We start from the raw sequence: 25,237 nt of genomic DNA on the forward strand, positions 1-25,237 counted from the left end.
ATTCACTTCTCAACAAGTGTCACCAGATCTTTTTTGAGGCAACGTCTTCAGGAAGATTACAGCCTTAAATCTCACAGAAAAGCTCTGGCAATTGTAGATTATGCCACAGAGATTTCAAGCAGCTTTGAAAAATGCTGGATCCAGGGAGTGTCAGGATCCACTGAGAGCAAGTCTGTGATCCTCTACTATTTTGAATAGCAGTTGGCCGCCCATTTGCACGTTAGGAGTTCTTTGAGTTGCAAGAACTTGGAATCTTCTACTAGAATGGAATTCGCCAGCCTTGGAAAGGCCAGGGACTTCATAGCCTTCCTAGTGGCATTGGAACTAAAACCTTGGGAGTTGGACTTTCTTTCTCTTGATGGTCTTCTTTACCTGTAGAGCTTCAGAACACATGGTATCAATTTCAGAACAGCTGGGAAATGTCAATATTGGGGTAGAAAGGAACATTTGAGTATCAATGGTCATTGATAATTGAAGGGAATAGTATCCTAATAGTGCAGAATGGTCCAGTGACTGAACAGCTGTTAGCAAACCTCTGATAGCTGAAGTCTAGTTAGACTATTTTAATCTTTCTTTTCTTTTCCTTTCTTTCCTTCTTTTCTCCCTTCTTCCTTTCTTTCTTCCTCCCTCCCTCCCTCTCTCTTTTTCTTTTTTCTCTTTCTCTATTTCTTTCTACCTTCCTTCCTTCTTTCTTTCCTTCCTTCCTTCTTTCTCTCTCTCTCTCCCTCCATCCCTTCCTTTTCCTGCATTGCAACTTATCCTCAGTTTCCTGACTCAGAAAGTTGCCCTTACCATTATTTTCTTTTTTCTTTCTTTCTTTTTTTTAACGTTTATTCATTTTTGAGAGACAGAGGGAGACAGAGCGCAAGTGGGAGAGGGGCAGAGAGAGAGGGAGACACAGAATCCGAAGCAGGCTTCAGGCTCTGAGCTGCTAGTACAAAGTTCAAGGTAGAACTTGAACCATGAGATCATGACCTGAGCCAAAGTTGGACGCTTAACCAAATGAGCCACCTAGGTGCCCCCTTGCCATTTATTTTCTAAGAGACTTTTCATTCTTCCATTTCTGAGAAAATACAGAGCAAACCTAAATTCATTAACATGAATTCCTATGGAGTAAGCCCCAGTCCAAGAACTAGAGTACATGTAATTTTTTTAAAGTTTATTTTTAGAGAGAGAAAGAGAGAGAGCATGGGAGGGGCAGAGAGAGGGAGAGAGAATCCCAAGCAGGCTCTGTGCTGTCAGTGTGGAGCTTGATGCAGGGCTTGAACCCACAAACTGTGAGATCATGATCTGAGCTGTTGTCAAGAGTCAGACACTTAACCAACTGAGCCACCTGGGTGCCCTAAGAGCTAGATTGCTGATAAACACATAGGTCAGCTTTTGCTAGTCTTGGGCTTTTCTGTTTGTTGTTCACGCCATGAGATGGAGAGCCAACAATCTCGTTTTCCACACTGGGGAAAAAAACCTCAAAAAACTGACCCATAATCAGTGCAAAATTTTGCTTTCCTAAGGCCAAATGAACACTCCTTTTCAGTTTGTTCATTTTGGGTTTTGTTTCTTTTAAAATTATTTTCAAATTTCTGACACTATTTATGTTGTCATACTTCCTAAACCAATCCTTTAGTGTCTGAGTGGTAAAAAAAAAAAGTCAGTAGTTGTCTGATTGACTGAAAAGACTGCTTAATGATTTCTTTGCATGGATGTTTTCTCAGAGGAACATGTATTTCTTATTCTTTGTTTTCAAGGAGAAAATAATCTGCCGCACCTGTGGCACAGGGAATCCAGCTCACCTGAAATACTGTGTCACCTGTGAGGGGGCCCTGCCATCATCACAGGAGGTAGGCTGACTGTATGAGCCAGTCCTATACTTAGCGGCTGCTAAATGTCCAGTGTTAAGAAAAATAAAGAAATACAATCTGTAGAGGAGGGAAGAAGTGAGAGAGGCTGGAGAGAGACACCTGAAAGCAATATGTCTAAATGTGGAGAAGACTTTATATATTCACCAAAACAAAACGTTTTTCAAAGTCTTAACTTCAGGGGGATTCAATAAAATCAACAATTTCTTACAATTTCATTTAGTAACTTTGCATGGAAGGCTGGCAGTAGCCACTTCTAAGTCATTCAAAGACAGAAGTATGTCTTTATTGACTGCACCATGCTATTTTTTGAATTGAAAACATGGTGGGTACCCATTTCTGGATTTTCTACCAGCCTATTTTGAGTATTCAAAGAGAAGGAATAGGAGTATGTACAACTTAAATACAGTGAATGGGTTCAGTTTAGGTGATTGGTTTTACGTTTCTAAAATGTTTCCTATAAAGAGGAGGCTTTAAAAATGACTTTCATGCTTTCAACAATAGTGAAATTATGGAAAGAGCCTGAGTGTCCATCAACTGATGAATGGATAAAGAAGATGTAGTTTATACATACAATGGAATACTACTTGGCAATAAGAAAGAATGAAATCATGCCATTTGCAGCAATGTGGATGGAATTGGAAGGTATTATGCTGAGTGAAATAAGTCAGTCAGAGAAGGACTGATATCGTATATTTTCACTCTAATGTGGATCTTGAGAAACTTAACAGAAGGCCGTGGGGAAAGGGTGGGGGAAAAATAGTTTCAAACAGAGAAGGAGGCAGGCAAACCATAACAGACTCTTAAATACAGAGAACAAACTGAGAGTGGATGGGGGTGTGGGGGAGAAGGGAATATGAGTGATAGGCATTGAGGAGGGCATTTGTTGGGATGAGCATTGAGTGTGGTATGTAAGTGATGAACCATGGGAATCTACCTAAAAACCAAGAGCATACGTTACACACGGTATGTTAGCCAATTTGACAATAAATTGTATTTAAAAAAAATGAGGTCAGACTGGATTAGAGGTGGGCCCTAAATCCAAAGACTGGTACTTATAAGAAGGTCATATGAAGACACTAAAAACACACAGAGAGAAGGCCATGTGAAGAGAAGGCCAAGGAAGAGATTAGAGTGAAGCAGCTGTAAGTCAAGGCATGCCAAGGAAGGTTTGCAACCACCAGAAGCTAGGAGAGGCCTGGGATGGACTCCCTCTCCCCTCCACAGTCTTCTGAGGGAGCATGACTCTACTAACACCTTAGTCTACAGAACTGTGTACAAATAAATCTATTGTTTTAAGCCAAAAAAAAACAAACAAAAAAAGACTTCCAGGTGACAGGTTACTCTTGCCCTGGCCTAACAAGTCCAAAAAGAAGCTGGCATTTACTAGCTGACTTAGAAGAAAAAACTTGCTTCTTGGGGCCATTATATATATCTTTGAGTAGGGGGTTTGTTCTCATCCCAGATTCCTTTGGAAATTGGATAGATGTGTGATGATTCTCATAGGGTTTGTAATGTATATAGATGTAGACATATATAGAACTATAACATAGGATGGAAGGAGAGGGATATGAACCAAAATGTTTTAAGATTTCTGTATTTTACCTGATGAGGTGCAGTAATAATTAGACTGTAAAAAGGTGAAGATCTATTTTTTAGAATTGTTTGAATGTTTACTTTTGGGAGAAAGAGAGCGTGAGCAGGGGGGGGCAGAGAGAGAAGGAGATGAAGAATTTGAAGCAGGCTCCAGGCTCTGAGCTGTCAGCACAGAGCCCAATGCAGGGCTCAAATCAATAAACTGTGAGATCATGACCTGAGCTGAAGTCAGATGCTTGACTGACTGAGCCACCTAGGTGCCCCATAAAGATCTATGTTTTATGGGCACCTAGGTGAATCAGTCAGTTAAGCATCCAACTTAGATCATGATCTCACGATTCATAAGTATGAACCGTACGTACATTGGGCTCTGTGCTGACAGCCCAGGACCTGCTTGAGATTCTCCCTCTCTCTCTGTCCCTCCCCTGCTTGCACTCTTGTCTCTCTCAAAAATAAATAAATACACTTAAAAATCTATACTTTAATCATTAGGACAACTACTCAAAAAGAATGCTAAGAAATACAGCTAAAAAGCAAATGGGAAAATTTAAATATAATTCTAAAAAGTATTCAAATTACCGCCCCCCCCCCAAAAGCAGGAAAGCAGGAACAAAGAAAACAAAATAAATGGGAAAAGTAGAAATCAAATAATAAAATGGTAAGTCAAAACCAAGACATATCAATACATTTTATGGACTAAACATTTCATTAGAAGATAGCGATTGTCACCATGGATTTCTAAAAAAGAAAAAACGGGCTCCTGGGTGGCTCAGTTGGTTAAGAATCTGACTGTTGACCTCTGCTCAGGTCTTCACCTCAGGGTCATGAGTTCAAGCCCTGCGTTGGGCTCCATGCCAAAAGAAAAAAAAGTAAAACAAGTCTGTGCAAGCCACAGGTAAGACCTAACTATGTAGACTAAAAGTAAATATATTGTAAAAAAAAAAAAATCCATGTAAACAGTATACACAAGAGGATTGGAACGACTCTATCAATATAGGAGAAAACAAGTTTCAAGAAAAAATATATTATGAGAGAGAAAGAGATATTTTATAACAATAAAAGTTAAACTCATCAGGAAGACATAACAATCAAAAATGTTTATGTGTCTACCAAAATATGTGATAAAAACTTGTCAGAATTAAAGACAGAAGCAAACAATTTCAGAATTTAGTTGCAGGTTTTAATTCCCCTTTCAGAGCATTTTCTAGAAGAGCTAGACACAGGTCAGCAAAGGCAGTTAAGATCTGTGCAACCATCCACTTTGACTTAATTGATGTTTCTAGAATACTGTGCCCCAAAATGATAGACAACAAACTCTTTTGGACATGGTTAGCATTGAATGGAGGTGTATTAATGGTTCCTGGGGCTGCCAAAACAAACTGCCACAAACTGAGGGGCTTAGAGCAACAGAGGTTTATTGTCTCACAGCTTTAGAGGGCAGAGGTCCCCAATCCAAGTGCTGTTGGCAGTGCTGTGCTCCCTGTGAGGCTCCAGGGAATTCTCCCATAATTCTCTCCTAGTTCCTCTCTTCCCCTTCTCCTCTCCTTCCTGGATGCCATATATTCATCTGTTGAATTGTTTGATACAATCACTGAGGTTTTGTTCATTAAAAAAATTTTTTTCTTGTGTGCTTCCAGTGGCGGGCTACAGATCTCTGTGCCAGGTAGTTGGTTTCCTGTTCTCGGAGTGGGTTTCAGGCTTCCAGTCGGGTCGCCAGTCACCTCCACTCCGGTTCTCCCCAACCCTCTGTTGTGGTACCTGTGCCAGAGTCTGAGGTATCCCTTTCCAGAGTCCCAGAAAGGAGACTGAAGGGTACCTAGAGACTCAAAGAAATCAGTCTAGAATGATAAAATAAAGACACCGTCAAAAGAGATGATGACTGAGGAGCAGAAACTGTCCTAATATCAACTCCCCAGGTCTAAGTTCAACCAGAGAGCCTCTGTGAAGACTCTGTCGAAGACCATGAGACCGTGCCCCAAAGGAATCCTCCCAACGCTGCAGCGTCTAGGCAGACATTCAGGAAATTCCACCATGAGGATGCAGCTGGGCCCAGGGATGTCTTTCAACATCTCCAGGAGCTTGCTAGACAGTGGCTGAGACCCAGTATGCACCAAAGGAGCAAATTGTGGAGATGCTAGTACAGGAGCAGTTCCAGGCTGTCCTGCTCAAGGAGCTCAGAGCTCAGGCCCAGAGATGTCAGCCTAGGGTCAGAATCACTGACTAAGTCCTGTCAGTGAGTTCTTGCTCAGCTTACATGTGAGAAATAACCAGAGGTTCTCTTTGTTGTTTCAAGAGCCAACTACGGTGATGAGGAAAAGTAAACCTCAGTTTTTTTGAGCTTGCCTTTGACTAATTGTAATAAGAGTCCATCAAAACTCATGTTTGGACATCTCTCTGCCTAAGACAGCTCTAATTCCTGGGACTGAGCTCCAGAATGAGTTTCTCTACCTTTCTGTTAGGACAATCAACCTGTTGCTTGTTTTTGCTCTGCTGAATGCCTCCTTTTTTGCACTTTCTGACATGCTTTAATTGTTATGTATCTAAAGAAGTAATTGTTCCAACTTTCAGAATTCTTGATTCTTGCTGTGGTAGCATGAATGGGAGCTATTGTACCCTCATCTAGTAAACTCATTTGAGATGTCCTTGAAATACTAAAGTTTGGTCCTGAACTTCTTTTTTCTTTTCTTTACATTGTATAATTTCTTTTTAAAACTTTTTTTAATGTTTATATTTTGAGAGAGAGAGAGAGAGAGAGAGAGATGGTGTGAGCGCCGAAAGGGCAGAGAGTGAGGGAAACACAGAATCTGAAGCTGGCTCCAGCCTCTGAGCTGTCAGCACAGAGCCCAACACGGGGCTCAAACCCACGATCCGTGATATCATGACCTGGGCCAAAGTTGGATGTTTAGCTGACTGAGCCACCCAGGTGCCCGATTTTTTTTAATATTTATTTATTTTTGGGAGAGTGCAAGCAGAGGAGGGGCAGAGAGAGGGCAACAGAGGATCCGAAGCAGGCTCTGTGCTGACAACTGACAGCAGAGAGCCCAGTGTGGGGCTCAAATTCACAAACCATGAGATCATGACCTGAGCTGAAGTCGGACACTTCACAGACTAAGCCACTCAGATGCCCCTATAATTTCTTTACTAAAAATATTTATTTTATTTATTTCTGGGAGAGAGAGAGAGCAAGCAAGAGAGAGGCAGAGAGAGAAAGGGAGAGAGAGAGTCTCAAACAGCCTCTACACGTAGCATGGAGCCCAACATGGGTCTCAGACTCATGAACTGTGAGATCATGACCTGAGCCAAAATCAAAGAGTTGGACACCTAACTGACTGAACCACCCAGGTGCCCCTACACTGCATAATTCCTACTGATCTGTCTTCAGGTTCACTTACTTTTTCCTTTACCATCTCCTTTTAGCTACTAAGTATATGCAGTAAATATTTTATTTCAAATATGGTGTTTTTCTGCTTCACAATATTCGTTTCCCTTTCCATTGTTTCTATTTTTCTCCTAAGATTTCCTAACATTTTCTTTATTATGGGAAGAATATATGTTTTAAATTCTTTTTCCTAGTTCCAATATCTGATTTACCCTAGGATTGGACTAAATTGATTTTCTTTTCTTTTGAGAGGCATTAGTTCTAGTTCATTCCAGGCAATGCATTCCCCAAACCAGATATACCCCAAACCAGATATATTATTACCTGCTAATGCAAAGCAAAGCTGAGCAGGGCAAAGCAAACAACAATCCCAGCACTCATTGGACACTAGTAACAGAATCCAGAAGTTCCACAACCTAACACGTATAATGCCAAGTTAAATCTAAAATTCCTTAGCATACCAACAACCAAGAAAACTGGGGTTTTTTAGCAGTAGGGGAGCAGAAAGTCTGGTTTCCGTTTAGATATTTGGTCTTTACCTGGCCTGCTTTGAGTATTCTGTGCCCGCATCTTTCAGGGGTCACTAAGAGATGAGTACAGAATTTGGGGATCCATTCGCTGTTTCATTTATTTATTTATTTATTTATTTTCCATTAGAAAATTATACTGAATTTTTTTTCTTAAATAGTTTATTGTCAAGTTGGTTTCCATTTAACACCTAGTGCTCATCCCCACAAGTGCCCTCCCCCATGCCCATTACCCCCTTCAACTCTCCCTCCCAATAGCCCTCAGTTTGTTCTCATCATTCAAGAGTCTCTCATGGTTGGCCTCCCTCCCTCCCCCCAACTATTTTTTGCCCTCTTTCTCCCTGATGGTCCTCTGTTACGTTCCTCCTAATCCACCTATATGTGCAAACATATGGTATCTATCCTTCTCTGCCTGACTTATTTTGCTCAGAATAACACCCTGCAATTCCATCCATGTTGCTACACATGGCCAGATTTCATTCTTTCTCATTGCCACGTAGTGTTCCATTGTATAGGTAAACCACATCTTCTTGATCTATTCGTCAGTTGGTGGACACTTAAGCTCTTTCCATGGTTTGGCTATTGTTGAGAGTGCTGCTATGAACATGGGGGTCCATGTGCCCCTATGCATCAGCACTCCTGTATCTCTTGGGTAAATTCCTAGCAGTGCTATTGCTGGGTCATAGGGGAGTTCTACTGTTAATTTTTTGAGGAACCTTCACACTGTTTTCCAGAGGGGCTGCACCAGTTTACATTCCCACCAACAGTGTAGAAGGGGGCCCATTTCTCCACATCCTCACCAGCATCTATAGTCTCATGATTTGTTCATTTTTGCCACTCTGACTGGCGTGAGGTGGTATCTCAGTGTGGTTTTGATTTGTATTTCCCTGATGAGGAGGGACACTGAGCTCGTTTCATGTGTCTGTTGGCTCTCTGGATGTCCTCTTTGGAGAAGTGTCTGTTCATTTGATCTGCCCATCTCTTTACTGGGTTGTTTGTTTTTTGGGTGTGGGGTTTGGTGAGTTCCTTATAGATTTTGGATACTAGCCCTTTATCTGATATGTCATTTGCAACTATCTTTTCCCATTCTGTTAGTTGCCTATTAGTTTTATGGATTGTTTCCTTTGCCGTACGGAAGCTTTTAATCTTGATGAGATCCCAATAGTTCATTTTTGCTCTTGATTCCCTTGCCTTTGGGGATGTGTCAAGTAAGAAATTGCTGCGGTTCAGGTCAAGGAGGTTGTTTCTTGCTTTCTCCTCTAGAGTTTTGATGGTTTCCTGTCTCACGTTCAGATCCTTTACCCATTTTGAGTTTATTTTTGTGTATGGTGTGAGAAAATGATCTAGTTTTATTCTTCTGCATGTTGTTGTCCAGTTCTCCCAGCACCATCTGTTAAAGAGGCTGTCTCTTTTCCATTGGATACTCTTTCCGGCTTTGTCAAAGATTAGTTGGCCATACATTTGTGAGTCCAATTCTGAGTTCTCTATTCTAATCCATTGGTCTATGTGTCTGTTTTTGTGCCAATACCATACTGTCTTGATGATGAAAGCTTTGTAGTAGAGGCTAAAGTCTGGGATGGTGATGTGTCCTGTTTTGGTTTTCTTCTTCAATATTACTTTATCTATTCGGGGTCTTGTATGGTTCCATACAAATTTTAGGATAGTTTGTTCTAGTTTTGAGAAGAATGCTGGTGCAATTTTGATTGGGATTGCATTGAATGTGTAGATTGCTTTGGGTAGTAATGACATTTTAACAGTATTTATTCTTCCAACCCATGAGCATAGAATGTTTTTCCATTTCTTTATGTCTTCTTCAATTTCCTTCATAAGTTTTCTATAGTTTTCATCGTACAGACCTCCTATATCTTTGGTTAGGTTTATTCCTAAGTATTTTATGGGTTGTTTTTTTGTGTGTGCAGTTGTGAATGGGATAAGTTTCTTGATTTCTCTTTCTGTTGCTTCATTATTGGTGTATAAAAATGCAACCGATTTCTGTACGTTGATTTTATATACTGCAACTTTGCTGAATTGATGGATCAGTTCTAGTAGGCTTCCGGTGGAGTCTGTCGGGTTTTCTATGTAGAGTATCATGTTGTCTGTGAAAAGTGAAAGTTGACTTCCTCTTTACCAATTCTGATGCCCTTTATTTCCTTTTGTTATCTGATTGCTGATGCTAGGACTTCCAGCACTATGTTAAACAACAGTGGTGAGAGTGGACATCCCTGTTGTGTTCCTGATCTCAGGGGGAAAGCTCTCAGTTTTTCCCCATTGAGGATGATGTTAGCTGAGGGCTTCTCACAGATGCCTTTTATGATGTTTAAGTAAGTTCCTTCTATCCCAACTTTCTCGAGAGTCTTTATTAAGAAGGGATGCTGTATTTTGTCAAATGTTTTTTCTGCATCTATCGACAGGATCTTATGGTTTTTATCTTTCCTTTTGTTCTCGTGATGTATCACCTTGATTGATTTGTGAATATTGAACCAGCCATGTGACTCAGGAATGAATCCCACTTGATCATGGTGGATAATTCTTTTTATGAGCTGTTGCATTCGATTTGCAAATATCTTGTTGAGAATTTTTGCATCCATATTCATCAAGGATATTGGCCTATAGTTTTCTTTATTTGCTGGGTCTCTGTCTGGCTTGGGAATCAAAGTAATGCTGGCTTCGTAGAATGAGTCTGGAAATTTTCTTTCCATTTCTATTTTTGGAATAGCTTGAGAAGAATGGGTATTAACTCTGTTTTAAATGTCTGGTAGAATTCCCCAGGGAATTCATCTGGCCCAGGGCTCTTATTTGTTCAGAGATTTTTGATAACTGATTCAATTTCTTCACTAGTTATGGGTCTGTTCAGATATTCTATCTCTTCCCATGTGAATATTGGTAGTGAGTGTGTGTTTAGGAATTTGTCCATTTCTTCTAAGTTGTCCAGTTCATTGGCATATAATTTTTCATAGTATTCCCTGATAGTTGCTTGTATTTCTGAGGAATTGGTTTTAGTAAGTCCATTTTCATTCATGATTTTGCCTATTTGGGTGCTCTCTCTTTTCTTTTCGAAAAGCCTGGTTAGAGGTTTGTCAATTTTGTTTATTTTTTCAGAAAACCAACTCTTGGATTCATTGATCTGTTCAACTGTTTTTTTGGATTCTATATTGTTTATTTCTGCCCTGATTTTTATTATTTCTTTTCTCCTACTGGGTTTGGGATGCTTTGTTGCTCTCCCTCTAGTTCCTTTAGGTATGTTGTTAGATTTTGCACTTGCGCTTTCTCTAATTTCTTGAAATAGGCCTGGAGTGCAATGTACTTTCCTCTTAGGACTGCTTTTGACGAATCACATTGAGTTTTGATGGTAGTATTTTCATTTTCATTTGTTTCCATATATTTTTAAATTTCTTCTCTAATTGCCTGATTGGCCCATTTATTCTTTCATAGGGTGTTATTTAACCTCCATGTTTTTTGAGGTTTTCCATACTTCTTCCTGTGATTGATTTCAAGTTTCATAGCAGTGTGATATGAAAGTGTGCATGGTATGATCTCAATTCTTTTGTATTTATTGAGGGCTGCTGTATGTCCCAGTATGTGATCTTCTTGGGGAATGTGCCATGCGCACTTGAGAAGAAAGTGAATTCCATGGCCTCAGGATGTAGACTTCTAAATATATCTGTCAAATCCACCTGGTCCAATGTGTCATTCAAGTCCATTTTTTCCTTAGTGATTTTCTTTCTAGTTGATCTATCCATTGCTGTAAGTGGAGTATTAGAGTCCCTGCTATTAGCACATTCTTATCCCTAAGATTGTTTCTGATTTTGATTGTTTTACGTATTTGGGTGCTCCGTATTTGGTGCATAGACATTTATTATTATTAGCTCTTCCTGATGGATAGACCCTGTAATTATTATATAATGCTCTTCTTCATCCCTTGTTACTGCTTTACTGTAAAATCCAGTTTGTCTGATATAAGTATAACTACTGCAGCTCTCTTTTGACTTCCAATAGCATGATATATATTTCTCCATCTCTTTGCTTTCAATCTGAAAGTGTCCTCAGGTCTAAAATGAGTTTCTTGTAGACAACAAATAGATAGATTTTGTTTTTTTATCCATTCTGCTACCCTATGTCTTTTGATTGGGGGCATTTAGCCCATTTAAATTCAGTGTTATTATTGAAAAATATGGGTTTAGAGTCATTGTGTCCTTTGTGGGATTCATGCTTGTGGTGGTGTCTCTGGTACCTTGCATTCCTTGCAACATTTCCATCAGAGAGTCCCCCCCAGGATTTCTTGTAGGGGTGGATTAGTGGTGACGAATTCTTTCAATTTTTGTTTATTTGGAATGACTTTGATACTCCTCTATTCTGAATGACAGTCTTGATGGATAGATGATTCTTAGCTGCTATTTTTTCTGTTCATTACATTGAAGATTTCCTGCTATGCCTTTCTAGCCTGCCAAGTTTCAGTAGATAGGTCTGCAACCACTCTGATAGGTTTTCCTTTTATGTTAGGACCCTTTGTCCTTCCTTATATTTTTCCAGTTTCACTCTGATATGTTGTGCAGAAGATGGATTCAAGTTACATCTAAGGGGAGTTTCTGTGCCTCTTGGATTTCAATGTTTGTTTCCTTCCCTAGATTGGGGAAGTTCTCTGCTAAAATTTGTTCAGGGATTACTTCAGTGCCTCTTTCTTCCTCTTCTGGAATTCCTATGATACAGATATTGTTTTTGTTTGATTGGATCACTGAGCTCTCAAACTCTTCCTTTCACGTTCCTGGATCAGTTTATCTCTCTTTTTCTCAGTTTCCTCTTTTTCTATAATTGTGTCCTCTAATTCACCTATTGTCCTTTCTGCCTCTTCAGTCTGTGCATTGGACACTTCCATTTTATTATGCATCCCATTTGTAGCATTTTTTAATTCATCACAACTATTTTTAAGCTCCATGGTCTCTGTAGCAGTAGTTTCTCTGATGTATTCCAAGCCTTTTTGAAGCCAGTGATTAATTTTATGACTATTGTTATAAATTCTTACTCAGTTATGTTGCTTATATCTGTTTTGAGAAGTTCTTTAGCTGTCATTTCTTCCTGGAATTTCTTTAGAGGAGAGTTCTTCCGTTTCATCATTTTGGCTAGCTTTCTGTCTCTTGTTCGTTTTTAAAAGCTTGTTATGCACTCTGCACCTGCAAGTACTGCTGTATTGAAGAAGGCTTTTTGACTGTCCAGGGCCTGACCATTCAGGAAGTGTTCTTTGAATGGTGTGTCTTGGTTTCTCTTGTTGAAACTTTGGTTATTTTAGTTCCCTACTCGTAGTGGTATTTGTGACTCTCCACCATGTGTGCTTTGGCTTGTTTTTTGAGGTAGTCCTGGTAAAGAAAACAGATAAACACACAGGGAACAAAGGCACACAAACAGACAAATCCAGCAAACACGCAAACTGAAAGGGAAAAAGAAAAAAAAGGGGAAAAAAGAAAAGAAGGAGAAAAAACAAATAATAAAAATAAAAAAATAAAAAAGAAGAAAAGAAAAGGAAAAAGAAAAACACCCCAAAGACAAAGGACAGTCTAAAAGCATAAAACCAGAATTCCCAGCTACAAATAAAGAGCAGGGTGTATGCAGTGCTGATGGAAGAGCACATACAAAAAGAAATAACAGGGTGGGGAGGAAGCGAAATTGGACAATAATGAAGCAGAAAGACTAAGAGGCTTAATTCAGATAGAGAAAGAGGAGAATATGGTAAGAGGTGAAGAGAAACAAATGAGGATAATGTTACTCAGAGATACTAGTCTGATTACTCCAAAGAGAGAGAGAGAAAGGTAGCAGTGGAAGTGTAGAATATACATCTAGAGAATGGATTAAATGTGACTGTTTAAGCAAACCAATGACCAATGTGCCCAGTCCAGCAGAGGGGAAGATACAAATGAGACAAGGGAAAATATACGTGAATAGAAAGAATTGATCTAGAATTAATCATGGCAGTGCATCCATGTTGGTCTTGCCCCAGGCTCCGGTTAAAAAAAAAAAAAACTCTCTAGCAGGGATGGGCGTGGTTTGGTGTAGGCAGGTCTTAGCCTCCACTGCATCCTGCAGGATGCTCCCTGAGGTCCCCCCTTGGTGGTTATGGGGAGAAAAATGGCGGCGGCCCAGTTCCTTCTTGAACCACACATTGCAACTCACTCTTTTGGGTCCGATCTCCCTGTGCCGCAGGTGTAGCCAAGGTGGGCCTTGCTCTATGTCCCAACCCATGCCTTGTTTCCAGATCTTAGTACGCCCGTCCCATTGATACCACCCGAAATATAAACCCGCAGGCCAAGTCCCTCTGGGCAGTTTCAAGCTGGCCGCCTCTCCACTGTGGATAGAGCCAAGCTAGAAGAGCGGCGGAGCAGCTTCAGGCGCGCTACTTCCCCTCCGGGTGGAGCTGGCGAGCAAAGGAGAGGTTTCTCCTGGAGTCACCTGGGACCATGGTGTCCAGCTGAGAGTCAGCTGCCCAGCTGGAAACTGGATCACGCTGTCCCGAGATGAGGTTTTTCTCTTCTCCAGGGACAGGGACAGTTCCTTGAGCAGTTTCAGCCTCTCTTTCTTTTCCCCTGTACTCACTGCAGCTCTCCGCAAAGGGGGCTCCCTCCCCACCCTCCGTTGTCTCCAGGTCCTGGCCTATTTTTATCTTCCCCAGTTGGCACTCATGCTATAAGGTTATTTTCTCAGAGGACTCTGTTTCCTTTTCCTCCCAAACTCCTGGATTCTGTAAGCGTTCCTATGGCTTCAGGCCTTCTCGGTTTGAGAGATGGGGGCAAGTGCAATGTATGGAGCTCCCTACTTCTCCGCCTTCGTGTCTCCCAGTCTGTTTCTTTTCTTTCTGGGATCTCCTTGCCTCTTCAGTAACCAAAGACTTCACAGTCTCAGTTTTCTCGTTCTCCTGGCCAGAATTCTGCCCTATCCTTACCATTTCACATGCAGCATTTTAGCCCCAGGCTCAAAGGAAACTAATTTTGTATAACTCCCCTCCTCCTTGTGTGCACTTGCTGCAAGAGTCTGTCTGCTTCTGTTCATTCTCCAATGCCTTCAGGAATTATGAGAAGATTTGATAGTTTTCTGGTTGGGAGTTATTTGGTATGGTCTTACTCTGTCATTACCAAAAGGAAAATCTGCATAGGTTTGGGTTTTTAAAAAGTTTTTATTTATATATTTTTAAAATATTTTTTAATGTTTATTTATTTTTGAGAGAGAAAGAGAGACAATCTGGGTAGAGGAGGGGCAGAGAGAGAGGAGACACAGAATTCAAAGTGGGCTCCAGGCTCTGCCCTGTCAACACAGAGCCTGACTCGGGGCTTGACCCCACAAACTGCGAGGTCATGACCTGAGCAAAGTTGGATGGTTAACCGACTGAGCCACCCAGGCGCCCCAGTTTGGTGTTTTGTTTTGTTTTGTTTTTTTAAGATGATTTATGTTACATAATATGTGGTGTGGCTTTTTTTTTCCTAAAAAAAATATGCTAATGAACTGGCAAATTGAATAAGAAAACCCATCTATTCTCAAATCAAATCTGATACAATTTTACTCTTTGTTGATTTAAAAAAATTTTTTTTAGTGTTTATTTATTTTTGAGAGAGAGAGAGACAGAGACAGAGTGTGAGCATGGGAGGGGCAGAAAGAGAGGGTGACACAGAATCCGAAGCAGGCTCTGGGCTCTGAATTGTCAGCATAGAGCCCGACGCAGGGCTTGAACCCAACTGCGAGATTATGACCTGAGCCGAAGTCAGACACCTAACTGACTGAGCCACCCATGCGCCCCTCTTTTGTTGATGTTTTTTTATTCCTCTAACTGAGCATGGTTCCAGATTTTATGTCATGCTGTCACCATGAAATCACACTTTGCAATTTTCCAAGGCACCAGAGAGAAAAATAGCGAGATTAAGAAAGCATAAAAAAAGAAGACAGTGGTGCTTTGGAATTCTTGGAGGGATCTTGCTGATAAATTTAAGTAAATTGTCAAGCAAAAAAATCCATCTTCTCAGATAATCCGAACTTTTTACATAAATAGTAAAATAATTTAAATTGATTTTATTACCTGTCAGTGATGTAGTTGTTTCTGGGTCTCACATCAGCAAAACTGTTCCAGGAACAATAGCAGAATTGAATTTGTTTTCAAAATTTGATTTCTATTTGAAAGATATATCAGAGTTTGGATGTCACAATGAGGGTATATGTCATTGAAATGCTATAAAAGTAATAATGTGTATTCATTCTGATAGCTTATGTCTTTTCTTTGTTAAGCAGCATTAATATGGATGGAATAAAATAATAGGAAAATATCCACCTGAACAGTAGATGCATTAAAAAATTTTTTTTTGATGTTTACTTTTGAGAGAGAGAAAGAACACAAGCAGGGAAGGGGTAGAGAGAGAGGGATACATGGAATCTGAAACGGGCTCCAGGCTATGAGCCATTAGCACAGAGCCTGATGCGGGGCTCAAACTCAGAGACCATGAGATCATGACCTGAGCCAAAGTCAAACACTTAACTTATTAAGCCACCCAGGCACCCCTAGATGCATTTTTTGGTAGATGCATTTAAATAAAAGGTCTGAAGACTTTATATTTCTTTTTTATGTTTATTTATTTGTTGAGAGAGAGAGAGAGAGAGAGGATGTGCTGGGAAGGCGCAGAGAGAGAGGAAAGGAGAGAATCACAAGCAGGCTCCATGCTGTCAGTGCAGAGCCTGACTCTGGGCTTAATCTCGTGAACTATGAGATCATGATCTGAGCCAAAATCAAGAGTCAGATGCTTATCTGACTGAACCACCCAGACACCCACTGAAGACTATATTTAGAAACCCAGGTCAATAAGTGTTATATCAAAACCCTGTTGTAGTAGTGGGATAAATTGAAATTTGAGTCTGAAGCAAAAGTGTGTAAAGGGTTTCTCTTTTGATTTGTTCCAAGGAGTCTCTTGCTAATTGCACAGAAATAGGGTAAGGGTAAGCATATGCAAAGAGAGATCTTCATTCTCAGTCTCTGTGGATACTGAGGGCTAATGAGACCTCTTTCTAGATAGATGTCTGTTTTAGCATAATAGAACAGTACCTGAAGTAAAACAGGATATAAGCGTGCAAATAAAGTTAACTGAAATATTTATCTTGGAGAAAAAACATCCTTTAGAAAATGTCTCCCCTAGTGTGCACATTCTTAATTTTGTACATGGAACAGGTGGCAGTTATCAATTGAATCAGTTGTTCATTGATTCACATTCACTCATTCAGTAACTGAATGACTTAGCTGTGCCAAGGTACAAGGTGCTGCCTTAGTGAGGAAAAAATGTGAAGTATGCCTTTCCCTTAAAGAAATTAAGATCTAGTGGAAAGCAAGAGAAGGGAGGGAAGCTGACATGGAGCCTGACCCTGTGCCAAGCATCCCTCCATACTTAATCGTCGTTAACCACCTGAACCCCACCTACAGACCCGTGAAAAAACCGCATGGAGACATGGATAAAGGTCAGGCTTTACAATCAGATGGCCTAGGATCAACTCTCACCTTCCCTGTGTCTCAGTCGCCAACCTCTGTAAAACACAGGGGACAATATAGCACCCACATGACAGATCTGTTGTGTGGTTTGATGGGAGACTACTGGGCCAGTGCTCAGCAGGGTGCCTGCACTTGGCAGGTGATCACGTAGCAGTGATGAATACTATCATCCTCATTTGTCTGATGAGAAAATCTCATACTAGTCAATAAATAAGTAGCAGGAGCAAAGATTCTCATCCAGGTCTACCTAACAAAGTTTCAGGAATTCTCATGAAACAATTCTTTCTCTCTCCTTGAAATAAAATAATTCTTTTCATGTGTCAGGGGTGGAAAATAAATTCACATTCCCAGATGGAAACCAAAGCCCTAAAAGATAGAAGATAAACCTCAATTGTGATACCTTCGGTAACATGCGTCTGCTTACATTCTTTTTTTTTTTTTTTTTGAGACAGAGACAGAGTGGGGGAGGGGCAGAGAGAGAGGGAGACACAGAAACAGAGCAGGATCCAGGCGCTGAGCCGTCAGCACAGTGCCTGACGCGGGGCTCGAACCTGCGGGCGTGAGATCATGACCTGAGCCGCAGTCGGGCCCTTAATCTCCTGAGCCACCCGGGCGCCCCTGCTTACATTCTTTTTAAAAATATTTATTTATTTAAATGTCTTGCGCACACAAGAGTGGGGGAGGGGCAGAGAGAGAGAGGGAGACAGAATTTGAAACAGGCTCCAGGCTCTGAGCTGTCAGTACAGAGCCAGATGCAGGGCTCGAACTCACAAACTGTGAGATCATGATTTGAGCTGAAGTTGGACATGTAAGTGACTGAGTCACTCAGCCACCCCACATTCTTTTTTTTTTTTTAATGCTTATTTATTTTGAGAGAGAGAGAGTGCACGTGAGTTATGGGGCAGAGAGGGAGGGAGAGAATCCCAAGGAGGCTCCCTTCTGTCAGTGCAGACCCCAATGTGGGGCTTGATCTCACAAACGGTGAGATTATGACCTGAGCTGAAATCAAGAGTTGGACTGACTGAGCCACCCAAGTGCCCCATACATTCTTTCTTTATAAATGTTGTCATAGTAAATCAGGAGTAGGCTTACCACATTTGGTATTAAAAATACTGAGGAATGTCAAGATGCACGAGCCACCAGTTTCATGTACTTGCTATGAAGGAATGTGTCCTCTTTGTACTAATTTGCTAATTAGTGAAGCTCATCATAGTTTTATTCTTTGGGACAAAAATACCTTATTTCCAGTGTTTGCATTGATCTGGGTTTTTTTTCCCCCTGGATTCAGAGGGGGAATGCAGAATCTAGTATTGATCTGCCTATTGATAAATGCCATTACGTTCAGCAGCTCATGCGCAGTGGAGATAAAGCCCCTCCTCCGCCCACTCAGAAAGGGGAGACCATTTCCTGCTCCAAGTGTGGTCGCAGGAATCGCCGGGAAGCTTGCTTCTGTGACTGGTGTGGAGCCACGGTGGGTATTTAAATCTGAGCTTCCTGGTGCGAGGCCTCACCACCACCCTGGGAAGAGGCCCAGGCTCCTCCTCTTCCCCTGCCTTACCGAAATCACTTCTTGGGATTTGAATACTAGTACTTAGTTACCTAAGACTCAGGAGACAGAGATAATTCATTCCCTTAAATTGAGAAAGCTCTGTCATTGCCGTTTTACTCTGCATTTCTTTGAGGTTAAACTTTTTCACTCATTAATTGACTATTGGTATTTCTTTTATGAATTGTCTGCTTACGTTTCTAATAAAACACTCAAGAGTCATTTCTTCAAATAAGTGTTGCATGTAAATAATACAAAAGGTTTTGTGTGAAGGGTTAGTCTCCCTTCTCATCCCACGCCTACAGAGCCTATCCCCAGAAGCAGTCACCGTTACCTAGTGTCTGAGTGTTCTTGAGCCATTCAGTGTGTTCATAAGTAAACTGGTAGTTTAATATGAACGCTGACTCAGTTCTTTTCACCCAACAACATATCTTATTTATAGCCCCTTATTCAGTGGCTCCATAATACACCACTATCTGTATGTACCATGATATATTGAGGCTATCCCCTTTTGCTGGACATTTAGATTATTTCCAGTTATTTTCCCTAAAACCACAATCCCACAGAGAATGGTCTTAAATATACTTCCTTTGTGCAATTGTTCAGCTGTAGGACAAATTCTAGAAGGCAGACTTGCAGGGTCAAGGGTATGGGCATATGTTAATTTGATGGCCAGAGATTGTGTGGTATGAGACTAATTTACATGGGAAAATTGTGACTCTAATATTTATGAAGATGTAAAAATGTTTTCTATCCTCTAGCCGGGCATTTCTGCCTGCTGCTCAATTTGCCCTAAATGTGGGGCCAGCAATCACCCATCTGCCCGATTCTGTGGCTCCTGTGGTATTTATGTGAAGTCCTCGGCAAGATTTAGCATGGACAACAGCCTGGCTCTCGCTGCTGGACAACTTGGCCCTTTTGTTGAGGTGAGGCCTTCACTGTAATAAGAGCTCGTGCCTGGGGAACAGCCCAGGACTCTGACTTTGTGTACTCTACCTTGGGGATCAACCCGGGGAAAGAGAGCTAAACATGTAGACTTTTCACGTGGGTTTTCAACTAGGTGTGTAAGTAAATTCAGTCAATTTAGGTTTTAAACACTCAAGTGATTTCTTCTGCAGTCAAAGATCTAAGTGTTTATTTGTAGTAGATTGAGCTCTAATTGCATTTGCAAGACTAATATAAATAATGTAATTTGATATAATGTCATGAGGGAGAAGTGGGTTTTTAAAATATGTGAGACAGAATGTCCTTCTCGTGAACTGCTTATGTAGCATACTAGGAACTTTGCTCCTGCTCTTTTATATTTTAGAAAACTTATATCAGGTTTATGAAATCACTTGTGACATTTAAAACAACTGCACATAGTTTAAGAAATATCTTACAGGGTTCTTTTCAGAAGAACTTAATCTCTAACCAGCTTGATATTAACCTTTTATGAATTTCTCTAAGCTATGTGAAGACTTTTCAGATTTCTTCTTAGCTCTACATTAGAAGAATTTGAAGACTAATAGTTCTTAGAATGCACATGCAGTCGGCAACTTTGCATTCCCTTTTAGGGAGTTCATGGCCTTTTTAACCCAGACTGCCACTTATGCATCCTGGGAGTGTCAGTAGCCCATATGACACCTATGAGACCAAGGGTTCTTTCTTCAAGACACTAGACTGCCATCTGCTGGAAACTGATTGTAATATACTAATTTTGTTAGACATTTTCTTCCACTTACCAGAAAAACTGTCCTAATAAATATGCAAATTTACGATGCTCACCAGGTGAATGTTAGCCTGTTAGATGCAGTGATGCTGTGCAGTACACAACCTACACAACCTTACATGATGGTCCTTGCAAGTTCCCGTGTCCAGATGCAGGAATGTCTCAGAGAAAATACTGGTGCCCAGTAGTTGCATGTGGATGAGTAGTAACTCCATTGGATTGTAGAACTGAGAGGATAGATTTGTTTCAGGCCTTGGGCAGCAAGACAGGGAATATCAGTTCAGTTGATTTGTTGAATTTGATATAGTAAATGGCCAAGCAGAAGAGGCTGGCTTTATGGATCAGGCTGGGAGTTGTTGGGAGAGACAGACCAAGGAAGGTGGGCTGAAAACCTCTTTTAGGTTCAGAGTACAGTTTCTTGGAGACATTTTTACTTATGATTAGAATTCTTTACTATAAGTAATATGAAGAATTAATGAAATTATATTCTAGTATTTTATGTTTTCTGCCTTGCTCATAGCCCCGATCTGCCTGGCAGCCCCTAAATGTTCCTTTGCTCAGACCTGAGGCTGGGACTCAGAAGGATGTGGGCACACAGACTACTGGCCTGTTCTACCCATCTGGTGCACTACTAGCCAAAAAGGAACTGGAAATGGCTTCTCAAAAGCAGAGGCATGAGAAAATGAGTGACCATAAGCCTCTCCTCACAGCCGTCAGCCCAGGAAGAGGTGAGGGAAAAGGCACACTTTCTTGTCAGGAGGGAATTCCCTCTTTCTCTGAAAGAAAAGTGCATTTTTTATTCCTCTAGATTTATTTCTGTACATAAGTAAATCCCTTTGGGGTGCCTGGGTGGCTCAGTCGGTTATGACGTCCTACTTCAGCTCAGGTCATGATCTCGTGGTTTGTGAGTTCAAGCCCCGCATCAGGCTTTCTGCTGTTTTGTTGGCACAGAGCCAGCTTCAGATCTTCTGTCTCCCTTTCTCTCTGCCCCACCCCCCAACCTCTCTCAAAAATAAATAAACATTAAAGAGAAAGAACTGGGGCACCTGGGTGGCTCAGTGTTAAGCATCCAACTTTGGCTCAGGTCACGATGGCATGGTTTGTGACTTTGAGCCCCATATCGGGCCCTCTGCTGTCAGCTCAGAGCCCACTTTGGATCCTTTGTCCCCCTCTCTCTCTGCCCTCCCCCACTGGTTCTCTCTCTGTCTTTCTCTCAAAATAAATAAATTAATTTAAAAAAAAGTAAATGGGGCACTAGGATGGCTCAGTCTGTTAAGCATCTGACTTTAGCTCAGATCATGATCTCACAGTTTGTGGGTTTGAACCCCGCATTGGGCTCTGTACTGACAGCTCAGAGCCTGCAGCCTGCTTCGAATTCTGTGTCTCCCTCTCTCTCTGCCCCTCCCCACTTGTGCTCTGTCTCTCAAATAAACATTATAAATAAGTAAGTAAGTAAATCAATCAATCAATCAATCAATCAATAAAAGTAAATCCCATTGTTTTTCTTTAGGTAATTTTCCTTTGTATTATAGCTCATCCTTAAACTTTTAATACTCTGATGTTTTCACCTATAGCTCTGTCATCTAGTCTGTAAATCAAATAGTACATATGGATTGCTACTATTATGGTAGAAATGTTGTTAGTCTGTGCCATTATTGCTATCTGCCATTATCTCTCTCTTTTTACCATTCTAAAATTCACCATTGGACCATTTTAGTGTACAATTCAGCGAGAGTACATTAGCAGCAGTATAGAAGCATTACCACTCTTTATCTCCAGAACATTTTCATCACCCTAAAAGTAGACCTGATATTCTTTTTTGCAATCACTGCTCACATCTCACCCAAGTGCCTGGCAACCACAAATCTACTTTCTGTTGTTGTTGTTTTTGTTGTTGTTTTAATGTTTATTATTTATTTTTTGAGAGAGAGAGAGTGCAAGTGAGGGAGGGGCAGAGAGAAAGGGAGACACAGAATCTGAAGCAGGCTCCAGGCTCTGAGCTGTCAGCACAGAGCCCCACATGGAGCTCTAACTCAGGAATTGCGAGATCATGACCTGAGCTGAAATCGGACGCTTAACCAACTGAGCTACCCAGGCACCCCTACTTTCTGTTTTTATAGATTAGCTTGTTCTGGACATTTCCTATAAATGCATCTCCTGTCTGCCCATAAGAAACCAGAAATCCAGACTCATGTGACATCCCCCAAGTGTTAAATTGTGACACCTAGTGAATTCAAATGTGTTTAAACCCTGTGCAGGCTGCAGAAGAGCACAAGGGAGTTTTTGGAATGATGGAAATGTCCTACATATTGATTGGGATGCATACTCTTGCTGAAATTCAAAATGTATGCTTAAAAGTTTGCTCAATAGGGTTAATTTTAAAAGAATAAAATAGGGGTTCCTGGGTGTCTCAGTCAATTGAGTGTCCAATTCTTGATTTCGGCTCAGATCATCATCTTATGGTTCATGAATTTGAATCCCATGTTGGGCTCTGTGCTGACAGTGCGGAGCCTGCTTGAGATTCTCCCTCTCTCTTTACCCCTCCACTGTTTGCACTCTGTCTCTCTCAAAAATAAATAAATACACTTTTTAAAAAAATCTATATTTTAATAATTTGGGCAACTACTCAAAAGAATGCCAAGAAATACAGTTAAAAAGCTAATGAGAAAATTTAAATACAATTCTAAAAAATATTCAAATTACCCCTCCCCCCCAAACAGGAAAGTAGTAATAAAGAAAACAAAACAAATGGGAAAAGTTGAAATCAAATAATAAAATGGTAAGTCAAAACCAAAACATATCAATAATTACATTAAATTTTATGGACTAAACATTTCATTAGAAGGTAACAATTCTCACCATGGATTTCTAAAAAAAGAAAAAATAGGGGCTCCTGGGTGGCTCTGTTGGCTAAGCATCCGACTCTTGATCTCAGCTCTGGTCTTGATCTCAGGGTCATGAGTTCAAATGCCACATTGGGCTCCATGCCAAAAGAAAAAAAAACCCTCTATGCAAGCCACAGACAATACCTAACTATGTAGACTAAAAGTAAATACATAGTAAAAAATACACTTGCTGAAATTCAGACTGTATGCTTAAAAGTTATATCTCAATATGGTTAATTTTAAAAGAATAAAATCGGGGTTCCTGGGTGGCACAGTCAGTTGAGTGTCTGACTCTTGATTTTGGCTCAGATCATGATCTCATGGTTCATGAATACAAGCATCATGCTGGGCTCTGTACTGACAGAGTGGAGCCAGCTTGGGATTCTCTGTCTCCCTCTGTCTTTCTTCAAAATATGTTCTTTTGAGATTCTGTACTATTCTATGATTAATCATGTGTAATTTTAAAAATCTGGGAACAAAAATGGAATGTATTCTAGTACGTAGTCAAGGTTCAGTAAGCAAAAACCATATAAAGTTTGGCAAACAAACAAACAAACACCTCTCTGAGAATGCATGGTATACTTGAACATTTTTCTTTCTTGGCTTCAGAAGGATTATCCACATGGATGGGTTTCTCTTTTTCTTTAGGGTACTGGAGGAAACAGTTGGATCATATCTCTGCTCACCTCAGGTCTTATGCTCAGAACAACCCTGAGTTCCGGGCCTTGATTGCAGAACCCAGAATGGGAAAGGTGGGTGAGCTCTGAATGGAATTTCCACTCTGAGCTTCGCATAGGATCAGGCTGCAGTCCCCCTCCACTGTCTTCACCTGAAATTGAACTTTGCTTGTCTCCTTTCCCTTTCCTGTCCTGCTTTCCACACTTCCTTACAAGCACTGCCATAATAAATCACTTGCGCCTGTGTCTTGTCTCAGGGTCTGCTTCTGGACACCTGACCTAAGTAAGATAAGATAGTAAATTGTGAACAGTCCATGCTTTTACATTCAATGTGCTATGGAGATTCTTGTGGTCAGAGCTAAAAGACCCAGAAGAATTTAGTCTACCCAAATTGCACACTTAAATCCATTCTGTATTAGCAGCAGTGGTAATTTAGCCATTTAATGATACACTCACTGTGTACATTATGTTCATCCATCTCTAGTGCTCATAACAAACCTACAAGGCAGGGATATTACCTTTGTGGCAGCTTTTCAAAATGGCCACCAATTCTTTGTTAGTTTTCCCTGCAAAGGGCAGAGTCCCTGTCCCTGGTAGACGAGTGGGAGGGCTTATGGCAGTTGGGCTAATAACAGAGTGTGGTGGCAGTGGTGCTATGGGACTCCCAGGGTGTGGTCCTCTTACTTGGCACACTGACCCCCAACACTCCTTCTTGGAGCCCAGCCCCCATGCCATGAGAAACCCAGGCCCCATGCCGTGGCCTCCTGTAGGTGCACTGTCTGCAGCCCTGGCTGAACCCGGGCCTGGAGTCATCCTGGCTCAGGAGCCAGGCAGACGAGTCATGAGAGCCTGGGTCATTCCAGCCTCCAAACATGCCATTTGGAGTCTTCCCTATGAGGTGTCAGACATGTCGAGCCAAGATAGTCTATCCCTTCTGTGCCCTATGGGAAGCCACCACGAACTTAATAAAGTGGTTGTTCAGTCCTGCTAAGTTTGAGGTGATGTTTTACACTGCAGTAGAGAATCAGAATAAGCCTTATTTTTGACACCCAGGAAAACTGGCTCACAGAGGTTTAGTGCCCTCCCCAGGGCTGCACTGTTGGGTCTCTTGGGGGATTCCAGATTTGAAGCCCCATGCTCTTTCTCTGGCATTACATTGCCACTATAAAGAGACAGCTGTGTGAGAGGACCTCTTCTCCTTGTCGTAACACTAGAAGGAACCTTTAAAAATCAGCCTGTTTGATCCTGTGTCACCAAATAGGCCAACATTGAAACTATTTCATTGTCAAGTAGTGTTCAGTTTCCTTTGATAATATGTTTTGGAGTTTTATTCATTGTCTCACCTAATCCAGGGGTCTGCAAACTATGGCTTGTGGGGGAAATTAGGCCTGTTTTGTAAATCCAGTTTTATTGGATCACAGCTATACTCATTCATTTACTTATTGGCCATAACAGCTTTTGTGCTGCAATGGCAATGACCCACAAAACCTAAACTTCTTACTATCTGATCCTTAAAGCATTTGTTGACCCCTGTTTGAGGGAAATTCCTCCTGCT

At 41.0% G+C, this 25,237-nt stretch overlaps 1 protein-coding gene across 14 annotated transcripts in view; it reads left to right on the forward strand.

The window, feature by feature from the left end:
- Positions 1–25,237, forward strand: part of DZANK1 (double zinc ribbon and ankyrin repeat domains 1) — a 77,889-nt gene that overhangs the window by 38,431 nt on the left and 14,221 nt on the right. For 8 of the 14 annotated variants that reach the window (XR_013331602.1, XM_077750186.1, XM_077750193.1 and 5 more), the window contains 5 exons: positions 1,746–1,838; positions 18,209–18,334; positions 19,171–19,335; positions 20,641–20,848; positions 23,654–23,757. Coding sequence is in view for 13 of the 14 variants with exons in the window: in XM_077750186.1 (XP_077606312.1) it covers positions 1,746–1,838; positions 18,209–18,334; positions 19,171–19,335; positions 20,641–20,848; positions 23,654–23,757 (696 nt within the window). In the remaining variant the exon portion in view is untranslated. The remainder of the gene's footprint in view (positions 1–1,745; positions 1,839–18,208; positions 18,335–19,170; positions 19,336–20,640; positions 20,849–23,653; positions 23,758–25,237) is intronic. The other 6 variants (XM_077750190.1, XM_077750194.1, XM_077750192.1 and 3 more) reach the window with 3 other exon arrangements.

Source organism: Crocuta crocuta, unplaced genomic scaffold, assembly GCF_008692635.1.
Source record: "Crocuta crocuta isolate KB4526 unplaced genomic scaffold, BGI_CrCroc_1.0 scaffold209, whole genome shotgun sequence".
NCBI classification, from domain to species: domain Eukaryota; kingdom Metazoa; phylum Chordata; class Mammalia; order Carnivora; family Hyaenidae; genus Crocuta; species Crocuta crocuta.